This window comes from Pyrgilauda ruficollis, unplaced genomic scaffold, assembly GCF_017590135.1.
Source record: "Pyrgilauda ruficollis isolate IOZ18807 unplaced genomic scaffold, ASM1759013v1 scaffold5, whole genome shotgun sequence".
In the NCBI taxonomy this organism is placed as follows: Eukaryota; Metazoa; Chordata; class Aves; order Passeriformes; family Passeridae; genus Pyrgilauda; species Pyrgilauda ruficollis.
The window spans coordinates 9,019,990-9,045,823 of NW_024526599.1; the positions used below are offsets into that span (position 1 = coordinate 9,019,990).

The 25,834-nt window shown below is 36.6% G+C and overlaps 1 protein-coding gene across 1 annotated transcript in view; it reads left to right on the plus strand.

Annotated features, from left to right (window-relative positions):
* The window catches only part of TLL1 (tolloid like 1), a 124,478-nt gene extending 102,151 nt beyond the window's left edge, over positions 1–22,327 (plus strand). Inside the window, exons 16-21 of the mRNA XM_041479907.1 lie at positions 121–301; positions 6,896–7,021; positions 8,343–8,470; positions 13,182–13,395; positions 18,426–18,676; positions 20,322–22,327. Coding sequence (XP_041335841.1) covers positions 121–301; positions 6,896–7,021; positions 8,343–8,470; positions 13,182–13,395; positions 18,426–18,676; positions 20,322–20,456 — 1,035 coding nt within the window. The 3' untranslated portion in view covers positions 20,457–22,327. The remainder of the gene's footprint in view (positions 1–120; positions 302–6,895; positions 7,022–8,342; positions 8,471–13,181; positions 13,396–18,425; positions 18,677–20,321) is intronic.
* Positions 22,328–25,834: the final 3,507 nt, after the last annotated feature.

Here is a 25,834-nt window from a genome sequence, read left to right on the forward strand (position 1 = left end):
GATATTGGTCATTTATTATTCAGCAGCAATGTATATACCCATTAGAATTCTGGCATTTGTAAACAGCTTCATGCTTTTATTTTTATTAGCCAAATATTTTTTCTTTCTCTCTTCTGTCAGGTTTGCAAGTACGATTACGTGGAGATTCGCAGTGGCCTTTCTTCTGATTCCAAGCTCCACGGTAAATTCTGCGGTACGGAAGTGCCTGAAGTCATCACCTCTCAGTACAACAACATGCGCGTTGAGTTTCGGTCTGACAACACCGTCTCAAAAAAAGGCTTCAAGGCACACTTCTTCTCAGGTATGGAAAAGGTACCCTTGTGTACCTGTAAGTGTCTCTGGGTATTCACTGGCTAGGTGGGGTGACCACAGTTTTGGTATGAAAATGAGTGGCTCCTTTGCTTATGGTTTTCCTGGTAGCTTTGAAATAGTTTTATGTGCACAAACATAAACCACTCTCCTGTCTTAAAATACCATTCTGTATTGTAATGTCTGTAGAAAATATATGGAACATATCTATATGTACTTAAATAACAGCAGAAGCAAGAAAACTTTGTGAGATACAGAGGACAAAAGAAAATTTACTGTATTTCTATATTTTTATTAGATTTCTTTTATCCCAAGTTTTGTTGCTATTTTTTTCAAATCCCAGTTGTAAAGTGATACGAATTGCACACTGTGTACTCTTGTATTTTTTCTACTCAAGTCTCTTAATATATTCCATTTGTTGGGAAATTACCACTTTGTGGTAGAACATTTGTTTAACATTATGGCTACATCTGTGCCAAACTTTGCACTTCTTAATGTTTTGCAGAAGAACAGGGTTTAAGAGCTTGATCTTGCAAAAAAAAACCTGTGTCTTTTTATTTATGAGGGTAATTTTACTGAGGGAGATCAGAGCAGTGGAGGTTTATATCATATGAGGACTTATACTGTTGAATAAAGTTACACATGAGTGAAGCTTAAGATGTGAGGAAATATTTGCTCATCAGTAGCCTCTGCAATTACCCACTGAGAGTGGAATATAGAAATCTGGCTCTGGCAGGAGACCACTCGGTGTTTGTAGTAAAAGTTTGCTTTGTGTTTTTCCTGTGTGTTCACACACACACACGTAGGGATAGGTAACTTACCTTGGGTAAAACAACAAAAAACACCAGTCCCACATGCCCACCTCTCTAAACCACATGTCAAACAGAAGAATTTGGGAGTTGAATTGTGTGCCAGATTTTTTGATAGCAATGAAAAATCTGCATCTGGAGAATCCTGATTACACTTACCTTGTAGTAAAATATACTACCATTATTAGCACTTGTTTGCTTAAAATATTTTATCAAAACTGAAATGAAATGGTATTTCATTGGTTACTGCTAATAGCTAATAATTAAAATATGTATAAATATGCTAATAAGAATCTGTATAATATGTAAGGGATGTGGTTTGGAAAGTGAAAAAATATCTACCAAGGTATTTTTATCTACCAACAATTTAGACTTTCAGTATTTTCTTATTATGACTATTTTGATCCTTTTATTAAGCAACTATGAAAGACAGAGGTATTTTGTCCCATACTAAGACATAACAAAGTTTTATCTCTTTTAAGTATATCTCTTTCCTAGTAATCACATTTCTCTGGTCATAATGTTCCAAAGATCCATCTTTACCCATAGTAACACTATTTACTTTTAAATTTGCAATTCACGTTAGCAAGAAGCATTCAAGGTTTACTGATTATTTGTAGTAAACACATATGTGCACACAACAGAGCTTCCTCCTAGAAGCACACAACTTGTCATTTTGTATTGGTCTAGTTGTGCCAGGAGGAGTTGTTGCATTGACTTTTACAGGAATATATATTGACATGTTGAAGTTCTAAGGACTGCAAATGAAGTTCTTTAAATCTTTTTAAGATCTTACAGATATTTCAGATAAGACTGGCAGTGATAGTGTAGTAATTTATATAAGCTCCATGGTTCAGAAATTGTGTTTCCTGGACATCCTGGTCATTTATACATCTGTAGTCAGTTAAATTTTGGTTTTTGTTAAAATAATAGTTCATCTTCACATATTTAATTATTAATTTTGCTCAAGTGACTTTAAATGAGTGGGTTCCACCAATGCTGTACCTTGGGGAAAGACTAGACTAAAGGTCATGGATTACAAAGCACCATGTTGTAATTCTTCAGAAGTTATTTCCCTTGTATATTTCAGTTCTGAATGAAATGTTCTTATCTTTCCCTCACTAGGTAATTGCAAAAAGAATGTTTATGATGTCATAGATCACAGAATAAGTTCTTTAGTCAGGGATAAGTTTGAACTAATGTGTTTTTTAATTAATAGAAATGTGTGATGTGTCCTAGATATAGTATACATCTAATCCCTTTAAAAAAAAAAAAGGATAGTTTGATATAAAAAGCCTTTGAATCTGTAAGTATGTAAATTTACTGAGTGCTTCATAATGCATTCCTGACAGCAATTCATATGAGTTCAAATATCTGAATAGGAGTATTTTATTTTTATTCTTTCTCAACTATCTTCCATTTGTTCTAATTTCTAGCAGATTCCATTCTTCTATGTCATCTGGCTTTCCCTGTTTGACAGTTTTCTGATTAAAACAGAAATTTTGTAATGCTTGAGAAAAATCAAACTTCTGAACTTAAAGTATCTAAAAAGAAGATATCTCTGAATAATTAATCAGACATCTTAGGACTGTCAAAAAATGTTGCTACTTTCTTATCTCTGAATTCCTTAATATGGGCATCATATGCTATTAATCTGTCCATGAAGGATGGATTTGAGACTTCAAGTATTTTGACTTCCGGGAGTTGATTACATAATTTTTCAGTTGATGAAGTGCTGGGTTTTTTTGCCTGTTTATATGTGTATTATTCTTCAGAATACAATAATTTTAGAATGATATCTGGGTAGAAATACTTTGACACTTGATTGCAGGCATTTACCAATTTTATTAATTGAATCACAATAGATGTGTAAGCATTTAGTTATAAAGACATGAATAATGAAAAAATATGTAATGAGTAAAACACTGCATCTTGCACTATATTCATCAGTAAAGGCATATGCAATGCTCAGCAAGATAGAAAGGTGGATAAGTTAAATTAGTGTGAGGATTAGGAACTGAAAAATGTTTCTCAAGCATAGCCAAAGAACTACTCTTTTCTTCAGCAACTCTTTTGGTGGTGAATTCTGCACCACAGCCAGAGATGAGAAAGCATGGCTCAGCTCCAGCTCAGACGACAGAAAGCAGTTTTTGGGTGGTTGAAACCTGCTGTGATAAACTGTGAAAGCAAACAGTGACATAGGGCAACAGATGACCTTCATTAGGAAGGTATTTATGTTGATACAAGACAACATGTAATTATATTTTTGGCTGTAAAATAGCGTTAACAGCCAGACAGGTGCTACTAGAAAGTGAGAATTTTTTTTTTTCAGCTATCTGTGAAATTTACATTTGATGGGATAGTTCTGAAGAAAGCTCAGTTAGGAGTCTCTGCAGGGATCTAGCTGAACCACAGAGACTCTATTGTATATTTACAATCAAGTTTCTCAGATAAAGAGAGGAAACTAGGGGGTCACTATATATTATTTTGAAAAAGACTTTTAATAAAACTTATTGGAATTGGATATTAGGCTTCCAAACAAAAAACTTCCAATAATTAGTTTTTTATTCTTCTCCCTCTGTTTTTCGTTTATCCTCCATCTCCCACTTTTGTTATAAGACCAAGACCTAGGAGTAAGTCTCTGCAGGATTCAGCACACACTACTGAGCCTGTAAGACTAGAAAAGTATTAAATAATTCCCAAAAGATAACAATAATATATATATTATAAATTTATAAATAAATTTTATATATAAAAATATATATAATCTATATTTAAATACCCTTTTTTTTCCTGTGATCTTTCTGAAAAGATGACCTGAGGATTAGTCATAGTTTGTCATTAAACTGCTTCCAGTTTCAGACTTCAGTGTTTATTTAAAACATGATGATTGATTCTTCATATAAACCTTCAAAATATACATGGGTTTTGATATAATGTAGAAATGAGGTTTGTTGGGACATCTTTTCTTGGGTGGTGATTCATTGAGCAGTTTAAAAAGAGAAAGCTAGAATGTTTCTAGCCTGGAACAAAAACTCATATCTGGTGCCATCCTGGTACATTTTTTTCCACAGACAAGAAAGCTGCCTGCAAAGAGAAAATTTTTGTTTTTGAATCTTGCAAGGACTTGATACAGGTCCCTTCAGGCCGAGTACGTATTACTCACAGACTGGTGACCTCTGAGGGTCTCAGAGGTACGACCATTTGTCCTCAGAATGATTCAATCTATTATTTTCTTGAGAATGGATCTTTCCTTCTTCTGAAGTACTGAAATGAGAAAAGAAAGTATTGGTTTAAAATTGGGGGTACCTATTTCCATCTGTCAGCATAACAAATGGCTTTGTTTTTACATGGCAAAACATTTGTTCTTGTAACTAATACAGACTAATTGTTTTTTTTTGGTTTTTTTTTCTTCACAAATTTTTAAACCGGGCAATCAATTTGACAGAAAGTCTGTTCTCAATTATGAAGTGTGAGGAAGGCTTGTTCAACAGTTGCATCCTTGATTAACTATGTACAAGTAATTATTGTAGTTCAAATGTGTTCCAAAACTTCTCCTTTCTACCTTCTGTCCATTATTTTATTTCTGAGGACATCCAATGTGGGACTATTTGCTTATGCACTTGTCTCTTAAGATATTTTACAGAATATAAGAATATCTAATGTTCAAATACTTTTCAGTGTTTTCATAGAGTTTGGTGGATGATGAAAATGGACAGGACTTTTATTTATTTAGAATTTGTGTACCTACTCTGTACCTGAAAGCCTAACTTGAATGCATTTTGAGCTTGCCTTCCTTTCATTTTCTTATTCTGATGGAAAATTACAAACTAGTGCTTAGGAGGGAAATATTGAAGACTTTTGTTCATAATACTTCTAATTTCTCTGTTGCTTGCTACTGTTCTTCACTTGCAGTGTGGAATTAATTTATGATAGTGCTTGTTTTTGCAAAATTATTACTTTGGTTTGAAATTGCATAATTTGCTACCTCAGTTAGGGACTCGCTTAGCAAGATGCATAAACAGTGTATTGTGAAACTTCTGTGCTTCCTTTCATCATCAAAATGACAAGTAGTATCTCTTTGAATGTATGGTTCCAAGAGATATCTATGTTTTCAACTGTTTCTTAACCTTCAGATCTGTTCACATTTGCAGAAAGCTTCCAAAAACTTTCAGTGCAAACAGATTTGAGAGTTATAGTACAAAATGCAGTGGATGCTTGGGTTTGACTTGCAGAATTTACCTATAAATGCACATTATCATCTTGTATTATAAGTAGAAGCTGATTTTCATGAAAAGACCTGCAAGTCAACAGGTCAAGTGCTGAATACATTTTGGCAGAGGAAGATGACGAGTATGCAATTACCATACAAACTTCCTTTGTTGTGTTACTGAATATGAGCATCAGTAAGGGCAGGGAAAAAATGCATGAGTAAGACAATGAAAAGAGACTTCAATTATCGATGGTGGCTTCCAATCTATAGAAATTCTTGCTCTGCCTGCTGAAGTGTGAAATATCACATTGCCTTGTTTGGAGGTAATGTTAACTATTGCTTTCCAAGGTAAATAAGACTGAAGGGGGTAAACAGTCTGCATTCCAACCCACAACAACCAGACCTCTGGGATGACCAAAATTCCTTTGCTTTTTTTTCCTCCTTTCTTTTGCATGTTGAAATGGCACATTTAGTAAAATACAGGGGAGGTTTAATATGTGTGTGTTTATATATATACATACATATATATATATATATATATATATATTAATATGCATATATTTTTATATCTAAAAATGTATACATATGTGTATGTGTACATTTGTAGTTATATACATGTGCACACATATATGCATGTATGTGTATATACATGTCAGGAGCAGTCTGCCTCTTTTAAAGGGACCAGCTTCACCTAAAGCAAGAACAGCTGAATGACATAGAAGTGTGGCAGCAGAGGCCTCTTGCTACAATGACAGCCTGCTAATCTAGTTTGGCTTTTTTCCATGCAATGAATTTGTAGCTGTTTAATGCAGGTCATATTTCCTCCACTACTCTCTGCTTTATTTCTAACACACTAAAAGCTCTTTTGAAGGATTATATGTTAATAAACAGAACTGCGTGCTACATTGTAGCTCTTGAACTAACTAATGCCAAATTCTTTTTTTTTATTATTTCAATGAAATGTTTTTCTTTTTGTGATGGTCTATAGTGTCCAGATTCATTAAAAATAAAGCACACTGTCACTCTGCTGGGGAAAAAAAACCAACTTATTAGAAAACCTTATGTGAAATCTTTCTCTTCTTACATGTTCAATGCGTAGAAATTGAAGTCTTTTTTGATCTATGTGTTCCTATCAAGACACCACCATTAAATTATGGAATTTGCACAAAGCTGGAATAATTTGTGTTGTCCATAAACTACACTACCATTGTTTACTAAGATAAAACTGGATATTTATGAAACTTTTACCAGCTAGACCACTTGACAGAGTAAAAGCTGGGAAACCTCTTACCTCCTTTGTTCTAGCTTGTTTTACTAGTGTTCTTCTCCCTTAGAAACTAATGCTCTATTCCTAGAAAGATGAGACAGACTCTTTGTGCCACAGTGCAAGGCTGCAGGCTGAGCAAAGAGTGACCTAAACCAAGGCATCACAAAAGTGCCTTACTGGGAAGAGTGACTGTGCTGTAGCTTATCCTGCTCTGGCCTCAGGCTCCATGCTCCTCTTGGTAGCAAGGTCTGCTGGGAGCTCAGGTGTGCTCACCTGAGCTTTTTGTGTATTTTGTAGACAAGGATGAGTGCTCAAAGGACAATGGTGGCTGCCAGCACGAGTGCATCAACACAGTAGGAAGCTACGTCTGCCAGTGCCGGAACGGGTTTGTGCTACACGAAAATAAACATGACTGCAAGGAAGGTGAGCAGGAAGGCAGTGGAGTGGTTGGTTACACAAGTGTCTTGCAGAAAGCTTTCTGCAGCTCTCCTTTCAAACAAAAGAAAAGAAAAAAAGTTATTGGTAATGGGATTTTAGACATTTGGGCTTAAACACAACAACAACCCTCCCTTTTCCCATCCCCTCCATCCCCAGCATTTGTCCACAGGAAAGAAGTTTGGAAAACTTGGGATCATTGGCACAGAGTGCTACTTTCAATAGTTCTGTGAAGTGTAGAATGTTTAAAGCTCTGATAAAGTATTTATCTAAGGCTGTATTAAATACAGGTGTAGGGTTTCTGGAGAGAAGCCTGGTAAAGTAGCAGTTAGTTTCCTCACAGCCAGGTTGAAACCATATCTACCCTTTCTGGGTTTGTTTTAGGTGACATATTTAGACAATCTAAGTTCCAGTCAGAGCCCTATGCATATTTCTTCCTCTTGGCTCTTTTGAGGGGTGGCTACCTTCAAGAAAACAATAGGCTTTGGGACTTAAGTAGAATTAAAATTCTCTGCAAATGAACCTCAAGTGTGCAATATCATGAGAGCTGCTGTAATGCTTCAGTGTTTTCTAGCATGGATTTAATCTGAGAATAAAGACATGCTCTTAGTGAATCATTTGCATTTTTGCTGGTTTTGGAATGCTATTTGCCTACTCTATAAGTTTTTTCAAATAATTCTCTGATATTTAGAAAAAAAATTGTGACTGTTAAAAGTAAATACAAAAATGCCTTCTTTTAGTTCTGGGTACTAGTAGTTTAGTTGCAAAGTTAGTGACTAAGCTGTTCTTTGTACATACTCACAGTTTAGTCTTAGCTATTCTCACATTGTGTATATGTTTACCTAGAAACGGTGGTTTACAAGTCAAATTGTTTGCTCTGTAGCTGCAGTGAAAATTACCAAGAAGAGAAAAAAATTGTTTGAGAAATTTCTTTTGAAGTTGGAATAGTGAGATTTTCATATGGATTTACACACTTACTTGTATGTAGGATGGAGGGAATGGGAAAGTACTTGATTAACTTTTAATATTTATCTTATGTTTATTCCTGTATAAGACTTTCTGAAAAAAAAGCCATCCATTGTAAACAACAGTGTATGTATCACAACAATCCACAAAGAAACATTCTGGGTTAATGCTCTAAAGCACATGCCTGAGGGGAAGCACATTCCTGTGCACTCTGAAAAGCATGCTTACCTATCTTCCTTAAGATCCTTTCCACTTAGTGGTTGCCCTGACAAAAAATAGTACTTTTTGGACTACTTCTGAATGCTGACCTCCAGACTAACTGATGCTATCCCTATTGGCACAGCTGAGTGTGAGCAGAAGATCCACAGTCCCAATGGCATCATCACGAGTCCCAACTGGCCTGACAAGTATCCCAGCAGGAAGGAGTGCACGTGGGAAATCAGTGCCACCCCTGGGCAGAGGGTCAAACTGGTGAGTCTCTGCCTTCCCTTCCTTTTCAGCTTTTCTTCCATCAAATCAGCTTCTCAAATGACTGCTCAGTGATATGAAACTGTTACTAAACTTTACTGTCAGTTTGCATCCCAGAGGTAAACTGTTGTAAAAACTTGCTGAATCCTGTCCATTTCTGGCCAACAGGGACTACTCAATGACATAGAGTTGTGATTTAAGTTTATGGTGATTGGAAATACTCTGTGCAGTGAAGGCAGGAGGAATGCTTTCCTCCTGTCAGACTTTACTATATCATTGTTGCAACTCATAAAACTTGTGCAAAGTTTTGGCAAATATGGCAGAGGCCATTTATACAAATTCCAATATATAGAAAAGGCAAAATTTTGAGTTATGAACAGTCCTCTATACACACCTTTTCCTGTTCTGTTTTTTGTTTTGTTTTTTTTTTTTTTGAGGAGGAAAAAAGATACAAAACCCCTGAGAATCTGGATTTCTCATTTAAAAGTGGTTTCAAATTTTAACATAAGTAGAAGAGCAGCCTGGAGTAGATTTGTCAATTTGGTGTCCAGCTGGCTGAGGACAGTGCTGGTGTCCAAAGACAGGCCTAGCAGAGCTTAGATAGCTTTGCAGGTTTACTGAGGTTATGTGGCCTTTGCATGAGGCCAAAGGCACAGTCCTGCCAATAGGATTTTTGCTTTGAGCTCAGCCCCAGCATTTCTTCAACAGCTTATTTGCAGGACAGCCACAACAAAAGCTGGCCTTACATATATTTAAACTTCATAAATTGATTTTTCAACTCTTTTGGAGCAAATAAAGCTAAGGAGAGAGATGCCTCTGTTTCAGAGGTAGAAGCAATAGCCAGTAACCATGCAGGGATGAAAGGTGTATTCCAATCTCATAACTACTGACCTTAGCAAACCCTAACCCCTTGTCCTGGTTTTGGCTGGGGTAGAATCAGTTTTATTCACAGTGGCTGGTATGGGTCTATGTTTTGGATTTGTGCTGAACAATGTTGATAATACAGAGATATTTTTATTATTGCTAAGCAGGGCTTATACAGAACCAAGGATATTTCTTCTGGCAAGGAAGTTGGGGGCGCATGGGAGGTTGGGGGGAGACACATCCAGGACAAGTGGCCCAAACTGACCACAGAGATATTCCAGACTATATAGCATCATGCTCATGATATCAAACCACGGGAAGAAGGAGGAAGGGGATGGCATTTGGAGTGACGGCCAAACGCCTGCCTGCCCATGGGAACCAGTGAATTCATTCCTTGTTTTGCTTTACTTGTGTGTGCAGCTTTTGCTTTCCCTATTAAAATGTCTTCATCTCGCCCCACAATTTTTCTGTCTTTCACACTTCCAATTCTCTCTCCAGTCCTACTGGTGGGGCAGTGAGCAAGCAGCTGTGTGGGGCTTGGCTGCTGCCTGGGGTTAAACCACTCCTGTTACTAATGTGGTGCTAATGTGGGATTGTGTATTGATCCCTGTTTGCCAAAAGTAAAACAGTTGAACTGTACTAGAGTGGATGGTGGTGCTGGAGAATATGTGGTGTGTGTGCTCTGTCCATTCCAAGGGTGAAAAATAGGTTTCCAATTCAGGCAGCCTTCCTACTGCTGCTTCTGAGCAAGTATTCTTCATACTGGCTGAATAAACTACAGCCAGCCAGGTATAGGCATGTTACTGTTAAAGCTTTTCCATTACTAATACCCACAACAGGCAGAATTCCAACATTCAGATATCTTCAGCAAAATATTCCATGGTCTACTTTACAAAGAAAAGGGTTTTAAAAAATTTTTTTAATTGGCTTTTGCCAGTGGAACTGGAAAAATAGACAGAATTTTACTAGAGAGAATTTTCAACAATACCTCCATGACTGAGAATCTGAGATCTTCTCTTCTGTGCAAACCAGTAGGGTCAATTACTAAAGTCTGTGTGTACAATATCTTTAAGTTGTGTAGAAGAGCAAGGTCCCATATCAGTATTATTAATATCATAATTCCACATTGGATGATTATTTTTTCTTTTACACTGTGTTTAAGTTTAATTTTCATAGTTTTCTTGTTCAAATTGAAGAAGTGAATTGGTTACTTCATGGTAACAAACCACAAGAATTGTGATGCTGTGCTTTCTTTTTGAGTGAGGTGTGTGTAGAGAAACTCCTCTTTTGTTGTGATTGCCCTCACTCTTCTAATCACTGAAAAGTGTCTTTCTGAACGGGCTGAATTCCAGTATTTGGTGCAATTAAGAAGCCTATGAAAAAGAAGGGTATGCACTTCAGAACTTTTAAATGAAGCATGTAGATAAAGATGGCTTTGAAAATGTACATAGCAGAGAGAGTGATTTCCATGAGCTAATCAGCCGGATGTTTATAAGAGACAGACTTAAGTGTCCCATCCAGGCAGCTGTCCATAAGTGCCACCAACATATCTACTCGGTTGAGTGGTGTAGATAGAAAGGACTGGATGGTCAGAAGCTGTATGTAACATTTCTGAGCACCACTCCCACTAAGGAGACAAATCACATGGAATTAAAATAGTCATGGTGGGGTAGGAATTCAGAAGTATTTGTCCCAGGAAGAGAGGGTGTGATTTAATTATTCTACCAGCTTTACTGGATCATCTGTGCACTCTGTTGGCAGCAACTATTCAGTTATGTTTAACGGAAGTTTGTGTCAGTTCTCCTCTTTCAGACCTGCAAGGAACTGTCTGACCTTTAAAAAACTGAGGCTCTCTTTAGGTATTTTAAAATATCAGACATTTTGAGATTTTAAAGGACTATGCACATTAAGATCTGATTTTCCTTTAAAAAGTAAGTTCCTTGCATTCTTTTCAGAATTGCTGGAATAGATTGCTATACCCACAACAGATTTAGGACTTTTCCTGGTCATGTTTGAGGGACCCAATATAACATGCACTGTGCTTCTGGAGGCTTGGGAATCCCAGTGAGAAATCAAATACTAAAAATAATAGGTATGCCTTACAGTTCATAATGAGATATGCTTCGTGGAGAGGGTTGGTTTTGCTGGGGGTTTTTTCATGCTGGTGAGAAGTGAACAAAACAGATCTAATTTTCCTCTTAAAAAAATGAATTTCTGCAGGCTGCTCTTGGATCATGCCTATTGCTCCCATTGATTCCAAGTTGGCGAGACTCAACACTGTGTTTAACTAACTCCCTTACTGAGACTTAGTCTCTCAGCTTTCTGGGGTTTTCTTAATCCATCAGATTTTATTTCGGTATAAATGACAACACATAGTTGGCATCATAAAAGTAGGATGGCTGACCAGAATTTAAGAGCAGCAGGAGTGACTGCTGTACAGCTTTTTTTACTGCCTCTGCAGTTTCAGTCCCTTAATGTAAACCCCAAATTTTCACCATGAGATGAACCTGCATCCACTCTATCACGCAGCTCTTCACATAAATTAAGTGTTATTCTGAATATTGAATTTCTCTGGGAAAAAAAAAAACTTTGTGTTATTTCTTTAGGTCAGCTTTTAATGTAAATTACCATTTCATTTCACACTTTCAGGGTTCCACAAGTGATTTAGTAGGTCAGATTTGTTTTGGTGTACCAGAGAGAAGACTTAATTGTGATATTTGCTCAGCATTTGATAGTTCAGTTCTATTCCTTTTAATTATTGTTTCTTAATTCTATTCTGTTTGGGTTATGGGGTTTTGTTTGGGGCCTTCTGGGTTTTTTTTTATAAACAGTCAGCTACATGACTACTTATGAAAGCATGTGCACTTGGTGGTTTTATGCTGTTTTGTTGAACAAAATAGATTTTGAATTCCACCTTAAATTGTGGCTTACTCTATACAAAATTCACAAAGATGTATATTGCCTTCACAGTGTTTACATGAGGAGAAATTGCCAGATATTATGCTTCAGGGTTGTTGAAATTTAGCCCTGGTCAGAAAGTCTTATCTGAAAAATCAGAGATGTCCCCTTGAAATAAGTTTGTTTACATCATTCTAGTCTTGGAAGACAGTTTTCCAGATCTGAAATGTGGGTATTAGTTGTATGTGTGTTAACAGTTTCTGTCAGGCATGGCATACACTTTTTGGAAATGCCTGAAGTTTGTTCTGACAAACAATTAACACAATTTTGTTGTTTTTCACAATACTTTTGCTAGCAAAAATGTGACCTTAGCATGAAGGGTGAAACCTGAAACATCATTAAGTTGTAAGAATAAAAAAATTAGATTTCTAAATACTAGATTAGAAAATATAACTTTCATGCATGAACCTTCATGTGGAAAAGTCATTCTCAGCGGATTTAGTTGCAGTGTGATGTAGGTTTTAGAAAAGGGCAGGGGGGGAGCCATTATGCTTTGCAGATGTTTCAATCAATCCTCAACAATGCAAGGAACAGTAACCTCTAACTTTCTGCTGCTTTGAATGCTTTGTGAAATTTGGAATAATTCTAAAAACAGTGCAAAATCAGCAGAAAGGCAGCAGTATTCTAGATTTAATATTCTCTTACAGGTAGTAGTTATAAAGATGCTAATGCCTTTCTGTATGAAGGGTGATGGACTCTTAAAGTTCAGTGTCTTAACTTTTATTCCAATAAAAGTTCAATAAGATCAATATGTTATTCAAATCTACAAGGTTGTAGAACAGTAATGTTAAATCTGTCATTTTAACAGCATCCTTGTATTCTATAACATATTAACATATGTACCGTGTAAATACAGTCCCACAATGGGTAATTTTACTTTTCTTTCCCCTAGGCATTCAATGAATTTGAAATAGAACAACATCAAGAATGTGCTTATGACCACTTGGAAGTGTTTGATGGTGAAAGTGAAAGATCTCCAATCCTGGGACGCTTATGTGGCAATAAGATACCAGATCCTCTCATTGCTACTGGAAACAAAATGTTCCTCCGCTTCATTTCTGATGCTTCAGTTCAAAGAAAAGGTTTCCAAGCAACTCACTCTACAGGTCAGAGACCAGGGTGTGCTTTTTACTAATAACTCACCCAATGTTCTTTAGTGGTAGATAGGCAGACTTTTTTTTTTTTTTTTTTTTGTTTTGTTTTGTTTTGTTTTGGTTTTTTTTTGTAGGAATGGGATGAGTTCACAGATGTAACAGCTGTATCTAATGAAGCCTTAAGCCCAGTAGGAAAAGCTTGAAATTGCAGAAAGTGTTCTCTAATATTTTAGATATTCCTTTCTCCCTGTCTCTCTCTCTCTCTCATAGGTGAGATATTAAAGGGTGTTGAAACAGAGTCAAATCAGAAATGAGGTTCCTCAGGATTCATGACTTGAGATCATAAAAGATTGAATATCTTTTCACTGTATTTGTAATAACAACACTTAACTGGGACATGTGATGCACCTCCATTACTTTCCTCTTCTAATTTAAACAAAAATCTGGGTTTCATGTAAACAGATATTTCTTTTCTGTAGTGCTTAAAATGAAAGACAAACCAAAGAAGAATAAGAAAAAAACAACATTAAAGACTTTCTTAAGACCTTTAGAGTATAATGTTCTTCATATTTACCATTCAATTTTCTTGTTTGGCAGAAGTCACTGAAGTTGGAAACAGTGGTTTGTAATTGCATTTATAGAGTTTTTGGGACATTTTCAGTGTATAGATTTTTCCCCTGACGTTGCTTGGCTTACAGTGGCCTCTAGTGCTGAAGCTCTGAACATCCAGTGCCTGCAGTAAAACAAGGGGATTTGGGGTTTTTTGACTTTTATTTTAATCTTCAATTATAATTTCTGTCTTTACTTTCCAGACTTCATTCTTATTTATTCAGGCAATAAATAATTCAGAAAATATTTGATAAATATATATATTAGGAGATAAATTTTAAGGACAGGTAATAGTTACTAATAAAATTATCAAGGTAATGACTTTTATTACATTGTAATAAAATTTAATAATATATAATAATATAATAATATTATTGTAATATTACAAGGTTAATGTAATATGATATTACCCAAAGCATCCATCAAGCTGATGTGTAACGCTCAGCTAAAAAATCCTCATATATATCAATGCTGTCATTTTGTCTTTTTTTTCTTTCTGATTTGTTCCAAATAATTCAATCTTTGGTAAATTAATTTTCCTTCCAGAGAAAGACAGTAGACAACAGTATATGAAACCTTTGTGATCTGAGCCTTGAAACTGAAAAGTTTAGCTACCTGTAATTCAGTTTGTTTTTCTTGTGGAAAATCCTCTTTTACAAGTATGCAATGTTTTGTGTTCCCTACTACAGTAACATTTTCGCTTAGATAAAGAATTGGATAGAGGTAATAATTACCCATTTTAAATTACCTCAGAGTACATAGTTAAAGGTCAGAACTCTTGCTAGATCAGGTGTTGTAAAACTTCTGTCTCATTTATTGTCCTCACTTTCAGTTTGCAGAACTGGAGCAGTCAGAGTGTGAACAAAGTTCAGATGTATACTCCCTAAATTCTAAAGATTGCAAGTTTTTTTATGACTTGCTTAGTTTTTTTATGTGTCTTAAATATGAAAACATTTATAGCATGGACAAGCATGTGCTTTTCTGAGAAACCAAGAAAAATAAAATCAGTTTTTAAGAATGCTATTAAAAAAATTACAAAGTTTACCTTAAGAGAGGACATTTGTTTCGGTCAGCTGCTGTTGCACAGACTACTCCCTGAGATGAACCCTCATCTCTGGCATGTACCTGGAGGTGGTGTTTGAATGAGGGACAGCCCAGGTCTCACAGTGTGCTCCTCCAGCCTTGAGTCAAATACAGACTCTGTGTGAGAATTCTGTTTCACACGAGCCCTGTGCTCTGGGCTCGTGTGAATGAACGGATGCCTAACAAGTGTATGGGCAGAGGATTCTATCCTTTAGTTCATCTTTTCTAGGAAAAAATGATTGATGGTGTGCAATGGAAGTAGACAAGGTTGTGTTTGATCCTGTATACCTGCGCAGACAGACAGAGAGTGCTGAGGAAGCTGCTCCCGTTCCTTTTAACATGTTGGCAGAACTCACTCACTGAAAGGACTGGTCTAACACCACAGCAACGAACGAGTAACTAGCTTGTGTGCCCAGAGCTGTCTCTGCTGCTGCATTCCTGGCGTCTTCATGATTTAATGGCCCCTTATTATTCCATTGGATGCTGTTGATGATGATTTCCCTTCTATGACACTTTTTGGCTTGAAGCGCTATCCGATTTCCAGATTTCCATTTCATATTTCAGAAAACAGGATAAAAATGTTGCAGCAAATACAGTAAAGCTTAAAAAAAACTGGATAGAAAGGCTTCCTTGGGTGGAGTAAAACTTATAAATGCTGTTTTGAAAGTGCAACACAGTTTTAGAAGGAGATTCTGTCATATTTTCCCCTCTCAGAAAAGGCATAACCCATTCAAGAAGAATTCATAAAATTGCTCCTGACAGAACATTAAACATCATTGCTCAGGGAGTGATCTGTCTGCCCTAACTCAGGCACCTAGTTCTCTTCTGGACAGCTTCATTTATGGTGCCTGGCCTGCAGCCACTGCTTTAGGAGGTTGCAGATCTACTGTAGGTCCTCTTCATATCTGTCAACGCTGGAAGGATATCTCAAACAAATTTGGATATCTCAGATGTCACTCACTTTAGAGGCCTGTGTTGCTTCCAAAGTAGCTGTAATAATTCAGTATGGGAGTGCTGAATCAAGTTTATAATCTTGTTTCATTAGTTCAGATTGTGTGGGTTTCAGCTTTTCCCAACTGTCTGGCCTGTTAAACAGTCAGGAAACTACTGCTTGATTTGTTCTTATGTTTGTAAGAAGCATAAAAGTCCCCAGAAAGGTCATGAAACATGACCTTTGTGCCTTAGATGGTCTAGAAAGAGTCTTTCACTGAAGCTATGAGATCACCATGGTTTTACAAGTTGGACATATTTCCTTACAGTCAGAAACAAACACCCTGCCTACAGCAGGGCAGCTGTGCCTGCACAATGGAAACCACAATGGCTCGGCTCTGGTACCAAGGCAGAGCAAGCAGTGCTGCTTGGCTCTGCTCTATTCTCTGCCTGTCCCAAGTGTCCCAGTCAGAGCCTCATTGTGCAGGCTGGATGTAGGCTTCTGAAACTGCAGCTTAATCCTTAAGAAACTGAAGATTTGGCTTGTAATTTATATTCTAAAATATGTGTCTATAATCTGTGAGAGAAGGGCAGGGGAGCAGGAATTGCCATTTTCTGTGGTTGTATGGCTACAACTTTCCTTTAAGTTCCTGTCCTCTGTAGCAAGCAGAAGGAAAGAATGCAGACAGTTCATTAAATGTTTTCTTGTTTGCAGCTGTTTGGTGTCTGAGGCAGTGAGATGTTCCTAATTTTGGCAAGAGTCCAGTCAAACAAAAAGTAAATCCAAAACAACCCCCTCTCCCCTCAACAAAAAAAAAAACAACCTCACTCCCAAAAAAAAACTACAAAAAAACCCCCAAATGAAATTCAGAAGAGGGAGAAAGACCAGTAAATTAGAATATCAATGAGAAATAACTGTTTGAACTATCTTTCTTGCTAATATTTTATCATGTGCTCTTATTTGCTCTTTAAGAGCAAAAAAATCGAAATTTCAGATTGAACTGATCATGCATAATGGATTACTTATAAATTATATTTCCTGGTTTTATTCCTTCATTTCCTGCTTAAGAAAAAACCCACTCTTTTTAAAAAGTAAGGATTTGGTCATTACCATTATTAACTCTTAGCTGAAATGTGGCTTCTCACAATATAATAGTGCAATTGGTCATGTTTATTGTGGGTGGAGTCCGTGAAGTAAAATTCAAAGTGTCTAGTCACCAAAGCTTTGAAAGATTTGAATGTTGCTCTTTGTTTCAGGTTACTCTAAAATGATCAATCAATAATATCTACATATTTTTAAATGCAGGTAAAATTATCTGTTTATTTACAAAAATTAAATCTAAACTTGTGATTCTCAATATTTTGTTCAAGCTCATGTGCACTTGATGTTTTTATCAAGTGCTGTAAGAGATGAATTGTTCTTGATGAGAAACCAAACCAAAATTATTTTGTTTGCATTGAAATCTTCATACATGTAAAGTAATAAAGCCTGCATCGATCTTTTGGAAATATTATGCATTTTGGAAACAATGCATTTTTTCTTTTAAGTACAATTTTCGGCTGTTCTTCTTTGGGTTCTAATAACACTTACGTATTTGTTTTACACCTTATTCACCTGTACACTAAAGCTAATTAATATTTAAATTCTGAACTCTTCGAGCAGTTATAAACGAGCTCTAAAGCCCCACATCCAATTTATCAACTGCTTACAAATAGAGATTTATGCTAAAATAATGGCTTTGACAAAAGGTACAGATCTCCTGTCAAAGGCTTACCTCAAGAACAGGCTCTCAACTACAAGACTTTCTCTGGTAGCAGCAGCTTTCTCCTGGCCCACTCTTTTGCAGAGAAAGTCCTGCTCATGAACTACAGAGCAGACAAGGCAGCAAGCTTTGCAGTGGTGTTTAGTATTGAGCTGGCTCTCCAGGTGCCAGTTATGGTTAAAGCTGACACTACTGTAAAACAAAAGAGCTTTGCATTCAGTCACTGACTACAAGTGTGCTGGAGCTGATCTTCCCCTATCACTTGCAAATGGTGTCATTAACTCCTGTGGAAGCATCACCACTGAAATGTGGGTACCCTTACAGCAACTGTCTTGCTGGCCACAGAAACCTTTCCAGTGCCTACCCAAAGATGTCATACTGCTTAAGCCACATTCCTTTGGTCTTCCCTGTCTTTGTCCTTCACTTGAAAATTATGAGCTATGTTCAAGTGTCTCTAGTTATAAAAGAAACTTTATATAAGAAAACTCAGAATGATGGAGTTCTATTCATGCTGTGTGGTACTTCTTTCTCAGCTTGTTTGATTAACCTGCTTGTGACATTAAAATGCACTCAGCCTGAATGAGACTGGGCATCTATGAAAACAAAACACAAATTTGCACTGAATAAGCTTCTTGATCTTTTTTTCCCTCCATTTAGAATGTGGTGGTCGTTTGAAAGCTGAACTCAAGCCCAAGGACCTGTACTCACATGCTCAGTTTGGTGATAACAACTACCCAGTACAGGCCGACTGCGACTGGCTGCTGATGGCTGAGCGCGGCGCTCGCGTCGAGTTAATGTTCCAGACTTTCGAGGTCGAGGAAGAGGCAGACTGTGGCTACGATTACGTGGAGCTTTTTGATGGTCATGATAAGACAGCAGTGAGACTTGGTCGATTTTGTGGATCTGGGGTAAGTAAATAGGTAGAAACTTTTCTATTTTTCATTTCTACAAAAAGAACAGGAAAGGCAGGGCGGAGGAAGGTAAGGGTGGTGAGATTCAGTTACTACACCTTATAGTAAAGGTACTAGAGTATCTGCCTCATGTATTAATGCATAAATTTGCAGGCTTGTAGTACAATCACTCCCTTGAAATATTTTCATCAGTAAATATTCTTACCTAGTTTTTGACCAAAGTATTGTAATGTTATGTTAAGCTTTAAGTAGCTGGCATTGGCATGTTTATCAGCACACAAAGAAAAGTTAGCAGTTTTTTTTTCCTTATATAGAGGGAAACACACCAGTGTTGAAAATTATTACATTAAAGTTCTTTGAATTGGAAAGAAGCCACATTTTAAAGTAGGAGGGGCAGCTGGGAAGTATTTATAGTATGGTCATCGACTTTTAAATCTGATTTTAGGAAAAAAAATGTGCTCCTAACTTGGGTGATTAATATGGACCTTAAGAAAACCGTGAAATCCTATATGCATTCTGGCACATATTAACTGTAAGACATAGAGGAAAATTGGCCAGATGACACCCTGAAAATGCTGTATACTATTTCTCATTTTAGACTTGCATTGGTCTGCTGGCTGCCTGCCTTGGGGAGACTGGTGCAATGATCCCACAAGTCCTCATCAATTCTTTATATATGTGCCAGTGCAAGCACACGTTTGTACATATACTCTTTGGCTAGATAAAAGGCTTCAAAGACTACATAAGATGACAGGAGCTCTTAAGTAATGCTGTGTCACTTTTTTCAGCCTCTGAGCTGGATCAAACATCTTAGTCATTCAGACAAGTTACCTGTAAACTGGCTTAAATGCATTTAGTGCATTTTTGAACACTAATTAATGATGCACAAAAGGTGCTTGAGCTGTAGGGGATTTATTTTAAGGAAAATTATATAACTGAGTCTAAAATCTACTAATTTACACAAAACAATATTTTTCTTTGCAAGTTACCTTATTTTAGTAGAAGGGCAGTGAACAATAAAATGGGCTGAATTATTGTCTTTTGAGGGTTTGGGGTGGAATGATTGTGCATTGATGGTGGTTTGGTTCTGATAATACGTAAATGAATGGCTTCAGATGCCACATAGGATAAATACAATTAAATAGAAAAGCTATTGAAAATGAAAAGCAAAATGAGCCAAAGTGGAGTGGGAAAAATATGTATATTATTACATATTACCACCTTCTTAACTTTTGAAGGAGAATTTGGTAGTTTAGCTGATACTTGTGATCAATGTGCTTCAGTAACAAAACAGGACATCATGAGGGCTGTTAAGAATAAGATAGAAAATAGGTATAGGCCTCTGTTGTTTATCTAAATCTAGAATATTGTATATGGTCCTGCCCTGTCACTTTCTTTCTGCAGCAGAACTAGAGAAAAAACTAGGAGTTAGGTTATTTCCTCAGTTTGCCTCTAGCCAATAACTGAGAGCACAATGAGATAGAACTGTTCTGCCTGATGATGTCATATGGCATTGTATGAGACACAGTGGAATTACATGATGAGGTGTAGCAGGAAAGGAGAAATATTCATAAGGAGAAAAATAGTGTATGAATACAGAGTGGACAGATAATTTTTTTTTCTTTTTATTAATTTATTTTAGCCACCAGAAGAAATTTATTCAGCAGGAGAATCTCTTTTACTTCACTTTCACACTGATGATACAATCAACAAGAAAGGATTTCATATACGATACAGAAGTATAAAATATCCAGATAGCGTGCGCACCAAAAAATAACACAAGAACCTCTATGCCAGAAAAGAAGAGTGAGGAAGAATGCACAGTGAAAAGGAAGGCATGTAATTTTTTTTAAATTGACATTATTAGCACAAATGATTAATATAAGTTCAGTTGAAATGCTGACTTATAATACCAGAGACTGAAAAAAAAATAAAAGAAGAAAATCACCCACCCCAGTGGAATAGTCAAGATGGTGATGTGCAGGCTTCATACTTGACCGTCTCTGCAGAACTTGTTAAAGGACTTTGCATGCAGGGAGAATAGAAAAGCTTTTGTTCATGGTCCAGTATTTGCTAGAACCTTGTGTGGATTCAATCAGTCTCATTCAGGGGAAGTGACCCTCTAGATCATTCCTCCTTCTGATAATAGTATGGTGTCTAGAAGGAAAAGAAGCTCTTTTAGGTCACACACTCAAAATACTGTCCTTCTACCTAGTTGCTTTGACTTTGAATCCTGCATACGGTGTGTACAAAGACTTGGAAGAAGATTTGAAATGGAAAGGCCTTCCTGCATTGCTCTGTATTTTTTACAAATTCTCCTGTCATATCAGGTTATCAGTGTTTTGAAACTGGAAAATCCTACTTCTGCAACATAACTGATCTATAGAGTGTTTTGTTTTACTAATGACTGAGAAGTCTGAACTGTTACATCAGTCATCACTAGTGACCACTCACTAGCTGATTGAATTTTAATGGTGTAAGCGTCTGAAAATGTTTGGTTTACTGGTTAAGTAAGCTATCTCTGATGATGTGCTCTTATTTTGCACTGAATATAGAAAGAGACTGAAATGAAAACCTGTCCTGAATCAAAATCTGTATCCATGAGAAAGAGAAATGGTCAAGGATCATCTGAAACTCCTCCTACTGAATTTTTTTTCAGCAGTACAAATAAAGCTGCAAAGCTTTATTTCTTCGGACCTTTTTGTGAATGAGCTGTTTGCCTGATTCAGTTACTCAGAAATGAAGCTGCAGTAGTGTCCAAAAGACAAGTTTCCCAAAGAGGTTTTTGTTAGTTTTTTTTTTTTTTCTAAGAGTAAGACTATCCATGATGGTGAAAAAAACAAAACGAAACAACAGACCCAGGATCTTTTTGATATCAAGTGTGAATTCCTATGGTGCTATTCCATAAACATTAAAAAAAAAAAAACAAACTAAGAAGTTTTAGACTTTTGAGCCAACAGTTTGCAGATCACGAATGTCTCACCATACCTGGCTGCATCTGGAGAGGAAAGGCTTTACTGCTCCGATGGAAAGTGGGTTGCAATGGCAGTGCTATTCCTGTGGAACAACTACTATTATTGCCTTAGAATCCTCGCACACAATCAGACAGATCTTCCTGTAGATACACTCCTAATTTGATAAATAATTTGACAACTTGAGCATCTTAGCATACACTAACAAAAGGATCTTCAAGCAAAAGCCCCATCTGCAGAGAGAGATCATCTGCTGTACATACAGAGACCTGCTTTTGATGTAGAGATATGTTACATTTAGAACTGAGATATTCTATGTGCTTTAGGCCATACATGGCTCTAGTCATAATGTATATGCATTATGTAAGTATTGTATGAATGAGTGCTCCAGGAGAGTGAGAGGTATTGTATGGGTGAATATGGAATTGTTTCTTTATGTGCCAAGTTCTATCAGGACCCTGTTTGACTGTAGCAACTTTTCTTTAAAGGCTTCATAGACAGATAACAAGGACTTCTAGTTTGCAAGAATCAAGTTTAAATGAAGTATTATGTTTCACTTACAAGAAATATTATTTTGATATCCTTTGATGTAAGTTGCTACTCAAATTAGCTTAGTTTTTGTTTCCTTCTATGAACATACATTGGCACTAATAAATCTGACCTTTTTTTATAAAAATAAAAACTGAATGTCTGTATAGGTCTCTTTGCTTGTTTTAACAGCCCTGTTATTACTCATACATATTTTTCTTTTTAGATAGCTGATGTGTGTGAAGTTCAAAAATGCAATAATTTCTGGTGTTTTATAAGGCTGCTCCACTGTCTTTTTGGCTCATTTTTCAGGTTGTTTGATCAAGAAATGAACTACAAACATTTTATCCAAGGTCTTTTACTACAAAGTTCAGTCAGAGATATTACTAAAGTTAAAAAAATAAAATGTGTATTCTTGATGTTGTTACATAATTTATCAGCTGGGTGAAATTCCAATGCTTGAATTTCTGAAAGGAAAGCAAGCAGCAGCAGAAGCAGTGTCTCCCTGGCATGGTTAATCAAAAGGAACTCGGAAAGTCTAAGGCTGAGAGCAAATGCAAGTTTCCATGCTATCTTATTTTCCACTTTTCCGTTCTCATCTCCCCATAATATTTTCTCTCTCCCTGTTTGCTAAAGCCTTCCTTTTCTCTAAATTTGCCTTTCTTATTCCCTTCAGGATTACTCTAATAACCACAGGGTTGAGCCAAGATCATTACTTCTTGGAAATGTTTCTTTTGTTGCTGTTGATTCATGCAGGCCCCTGTATAAATCCTGCTGTCCTATATTAAATAGTGCAGCAGGAATGGACAGAGAACAGGTTGGACTGGAGGCAACACGTTGTGGTATATTTCCAAAACCCTGTGGAAGGTGATTCTTTATGGTCATGTCAAAGTATTGCTTTTAAGCACAGCATTGCTGGGATTTTTTCACATGGAATATGTAGAAGTCAGAAGAGAGTGGTTGCCATAACTTTACATACAAAGTTTGATTTTACTTCTCTGATTGGTTATTCCTTTGTAGATCTCATATACTTCAGAGTGATGAAAATGCAGAAAGTGTTCTTAATGATTATCTTGCTGATAAATGGACCATATGGGTTCTATCTTCTCACTGGCCATGATCCTAGTCAGTGCCTCGTGGCCCTATCAGATGCTATTAAAAACACAGCTATTTACAAGTCCTAGGAGGTTTTTCCTGATGTAATGAAAAATGACATACGCAATGAACGCCTCCCTTGTAGGGGAAGTATGCCTTATAACTAACTTAACAATAAGAAAATAATGAAAAAAGAATTTATTTTTGTTTTTGAAATTGTGAAAAGCAGTGTGGCTCATCCACATGTGCAGTTCCAGCTTTGAGATCTAGTTACAGTGCATTTACTGGCAACATTCCCATCAGGGTGAAGATGATACTTATTCTGCTTCCTATTTGACGCAAACTTTTTTGACTGTGGTAAAGTCACTGGATTTAAATTACTTTTTCTGGAGCATGTCTTAAAGTTTTCTTCTCAACTACATAAAGTGCTTCTGATGTGCTGAGTATTATTCTTTAAAGTTAAATTCAGCATAAAGTGTTATTTTGATAGAATGTACTGGTCTGCATGGCTGACAGGCTCTTGGACAATTTAAGTCTGTGGCAGACCAAATCCTGTGATCAATATCACACTCAGATAAGAGGGAGGGTAAGGGATGTTTGTGAGAGGCTTTTCTAGTGTCCTTAAAAACCTTAAAAACCCCTAAACAAACAAAGAGAGAAAAAGGTTAAAAAGAATAAAAGTCACCAGTGAAAGCAGTTAAAATGGTTGCCTTACATACAAGCTGTGGAGGTCAAGCTGAAGTGAATAAAGCAAGGTAGGTGCACACACAGCAGATTTTCTGTTCTTTGCTGGCCTTTTGTTATAGTCTACATCTTATTTGAGTAATATTGCCTTGCTGTGAGACCCATGCGAGTTGACCTAAGCATGGGTGAGAGCCAAGTCATATCCTTAACGCAATATTGCAGCGTTACTTTTTCATTTAAAGCAGATTGCTTTTGAACCACTGTAAAAATTAAATTCATTGGATGGAAGCTTTATCTGCCTGGGGAATCAGTTTTGCACTTTTGCTATGCTGTTGGGGTGCAAGTGGCACACCCGGTTTGTTCTAACAGAGGAAATTGTTGTTGACCTCACAGGCTGTGTGTGTGTGTTGCCCTAACTGTGTGCTGCACCCACCACAGAGAGTGGTCACTGCCGAGGCTCACTGGAACTTGTATAATTAAATGGTTGTGTTCTGCCAAAATGTACAGATCTCAGAGTTTAGAGACCTGATATGTGTATGCAATTTCAAGAAAGTATTCAGTCTTAAAATAGACCTGGCCAGTAACCAGAGGAGAATTTTGCTTTGACTTCAGGTCTGAAGTTGGGTCCAAATGAATAATAGGAGGGGATGGTTTATATCACATTAACATACCTGATCATACAGATTGGCAGAGCCTTACCAAAGGACTTGCTCTGATTTTGGTTTTATCATTGCTGATTGTGATTCGGTTATTAATTAGTCAAAAAAAAAAAAAAAAAAAAAAGAGGAGCCAGGACAAAGTGCCTGAAAACGCAAAATATTAAGCTATCACAGATACAACTACATTACATTAAAAAAAAAAGGTCTCTAAAGTCAGCATTGTTACTGATATATTATTTTTTCAATGCATCCTTCATATTCTGTAAAAATGCTTTATGATGGCTTTCACCTATCTAGGGAACAGTTAGATGGCTAATTGCATTGGTTAGTGAATTTTTCAAACAGAACTGAAGACGACCTAAGAAATGGCTTGCTTTGGTTCCTAATTACGTATATCTAGAGTAACTATCCATTTGTGAGAGGGACTAACACTGGGCTATAGCTCTTACAGGTTGAGGTTTTTTGCCCCTCTAGCACTATCAAGTTCTTCTGCTCTAAACTGTATACTTGGGACAACATTTTAATGTTACTCTGCTTGATTTAATTCAATTAATCAAAATAATAAGCAGCTGCTTAATATTTTTTTCATAGAACTGGGATGAATGAAGTCTGATTAAAACAAAAAGAACAAAGGAAAATGCATTTTGAAAGTTAGAAAATGTTCTTATTTCCCCTGATTTTTCATTCTGAGTTCACAAAGAAAACAAGTGGCAAAAAAATTACGGTACAGTGGTATTGGGTGGACAGCAAAAGGAGACATTAGCAAAGCTTGAGTCTCTCTGTTTGGATCCCATTTTTGAAATTGTTTCCCCTGGTTTTTATTTGTAACCTATCAAATCTCATATAATGCAAGATTAAGTGATATGACAGACAAAAAGACAGATGACAGGGTTTTTGTGTGTATGAATGTCTTCAATGTCCTTCAGTTGTAGTAATTCTTCCTGTGTTGTTACAACTACTGGAAAGGATCCCTGAATCTGTGTGTGTGTGTTAGAGGATGTTTACTGTGTGATAGCAACATCTGAAATACAAGGAATGCTAATAATCATTAGGAGTATAAAATCTTTCAGAGCATGCTCTCCTTCCACAATAATGTTTTCTAGGGACATGTCAGATAAGTGTCTACACAATGAAATGTAATGAAGGGAAGTTGTAGCGAAAAAGGAAAGATGAAAAAGACATTTTGGCTTGAATATGGCATGTCATGCATGGAGTAG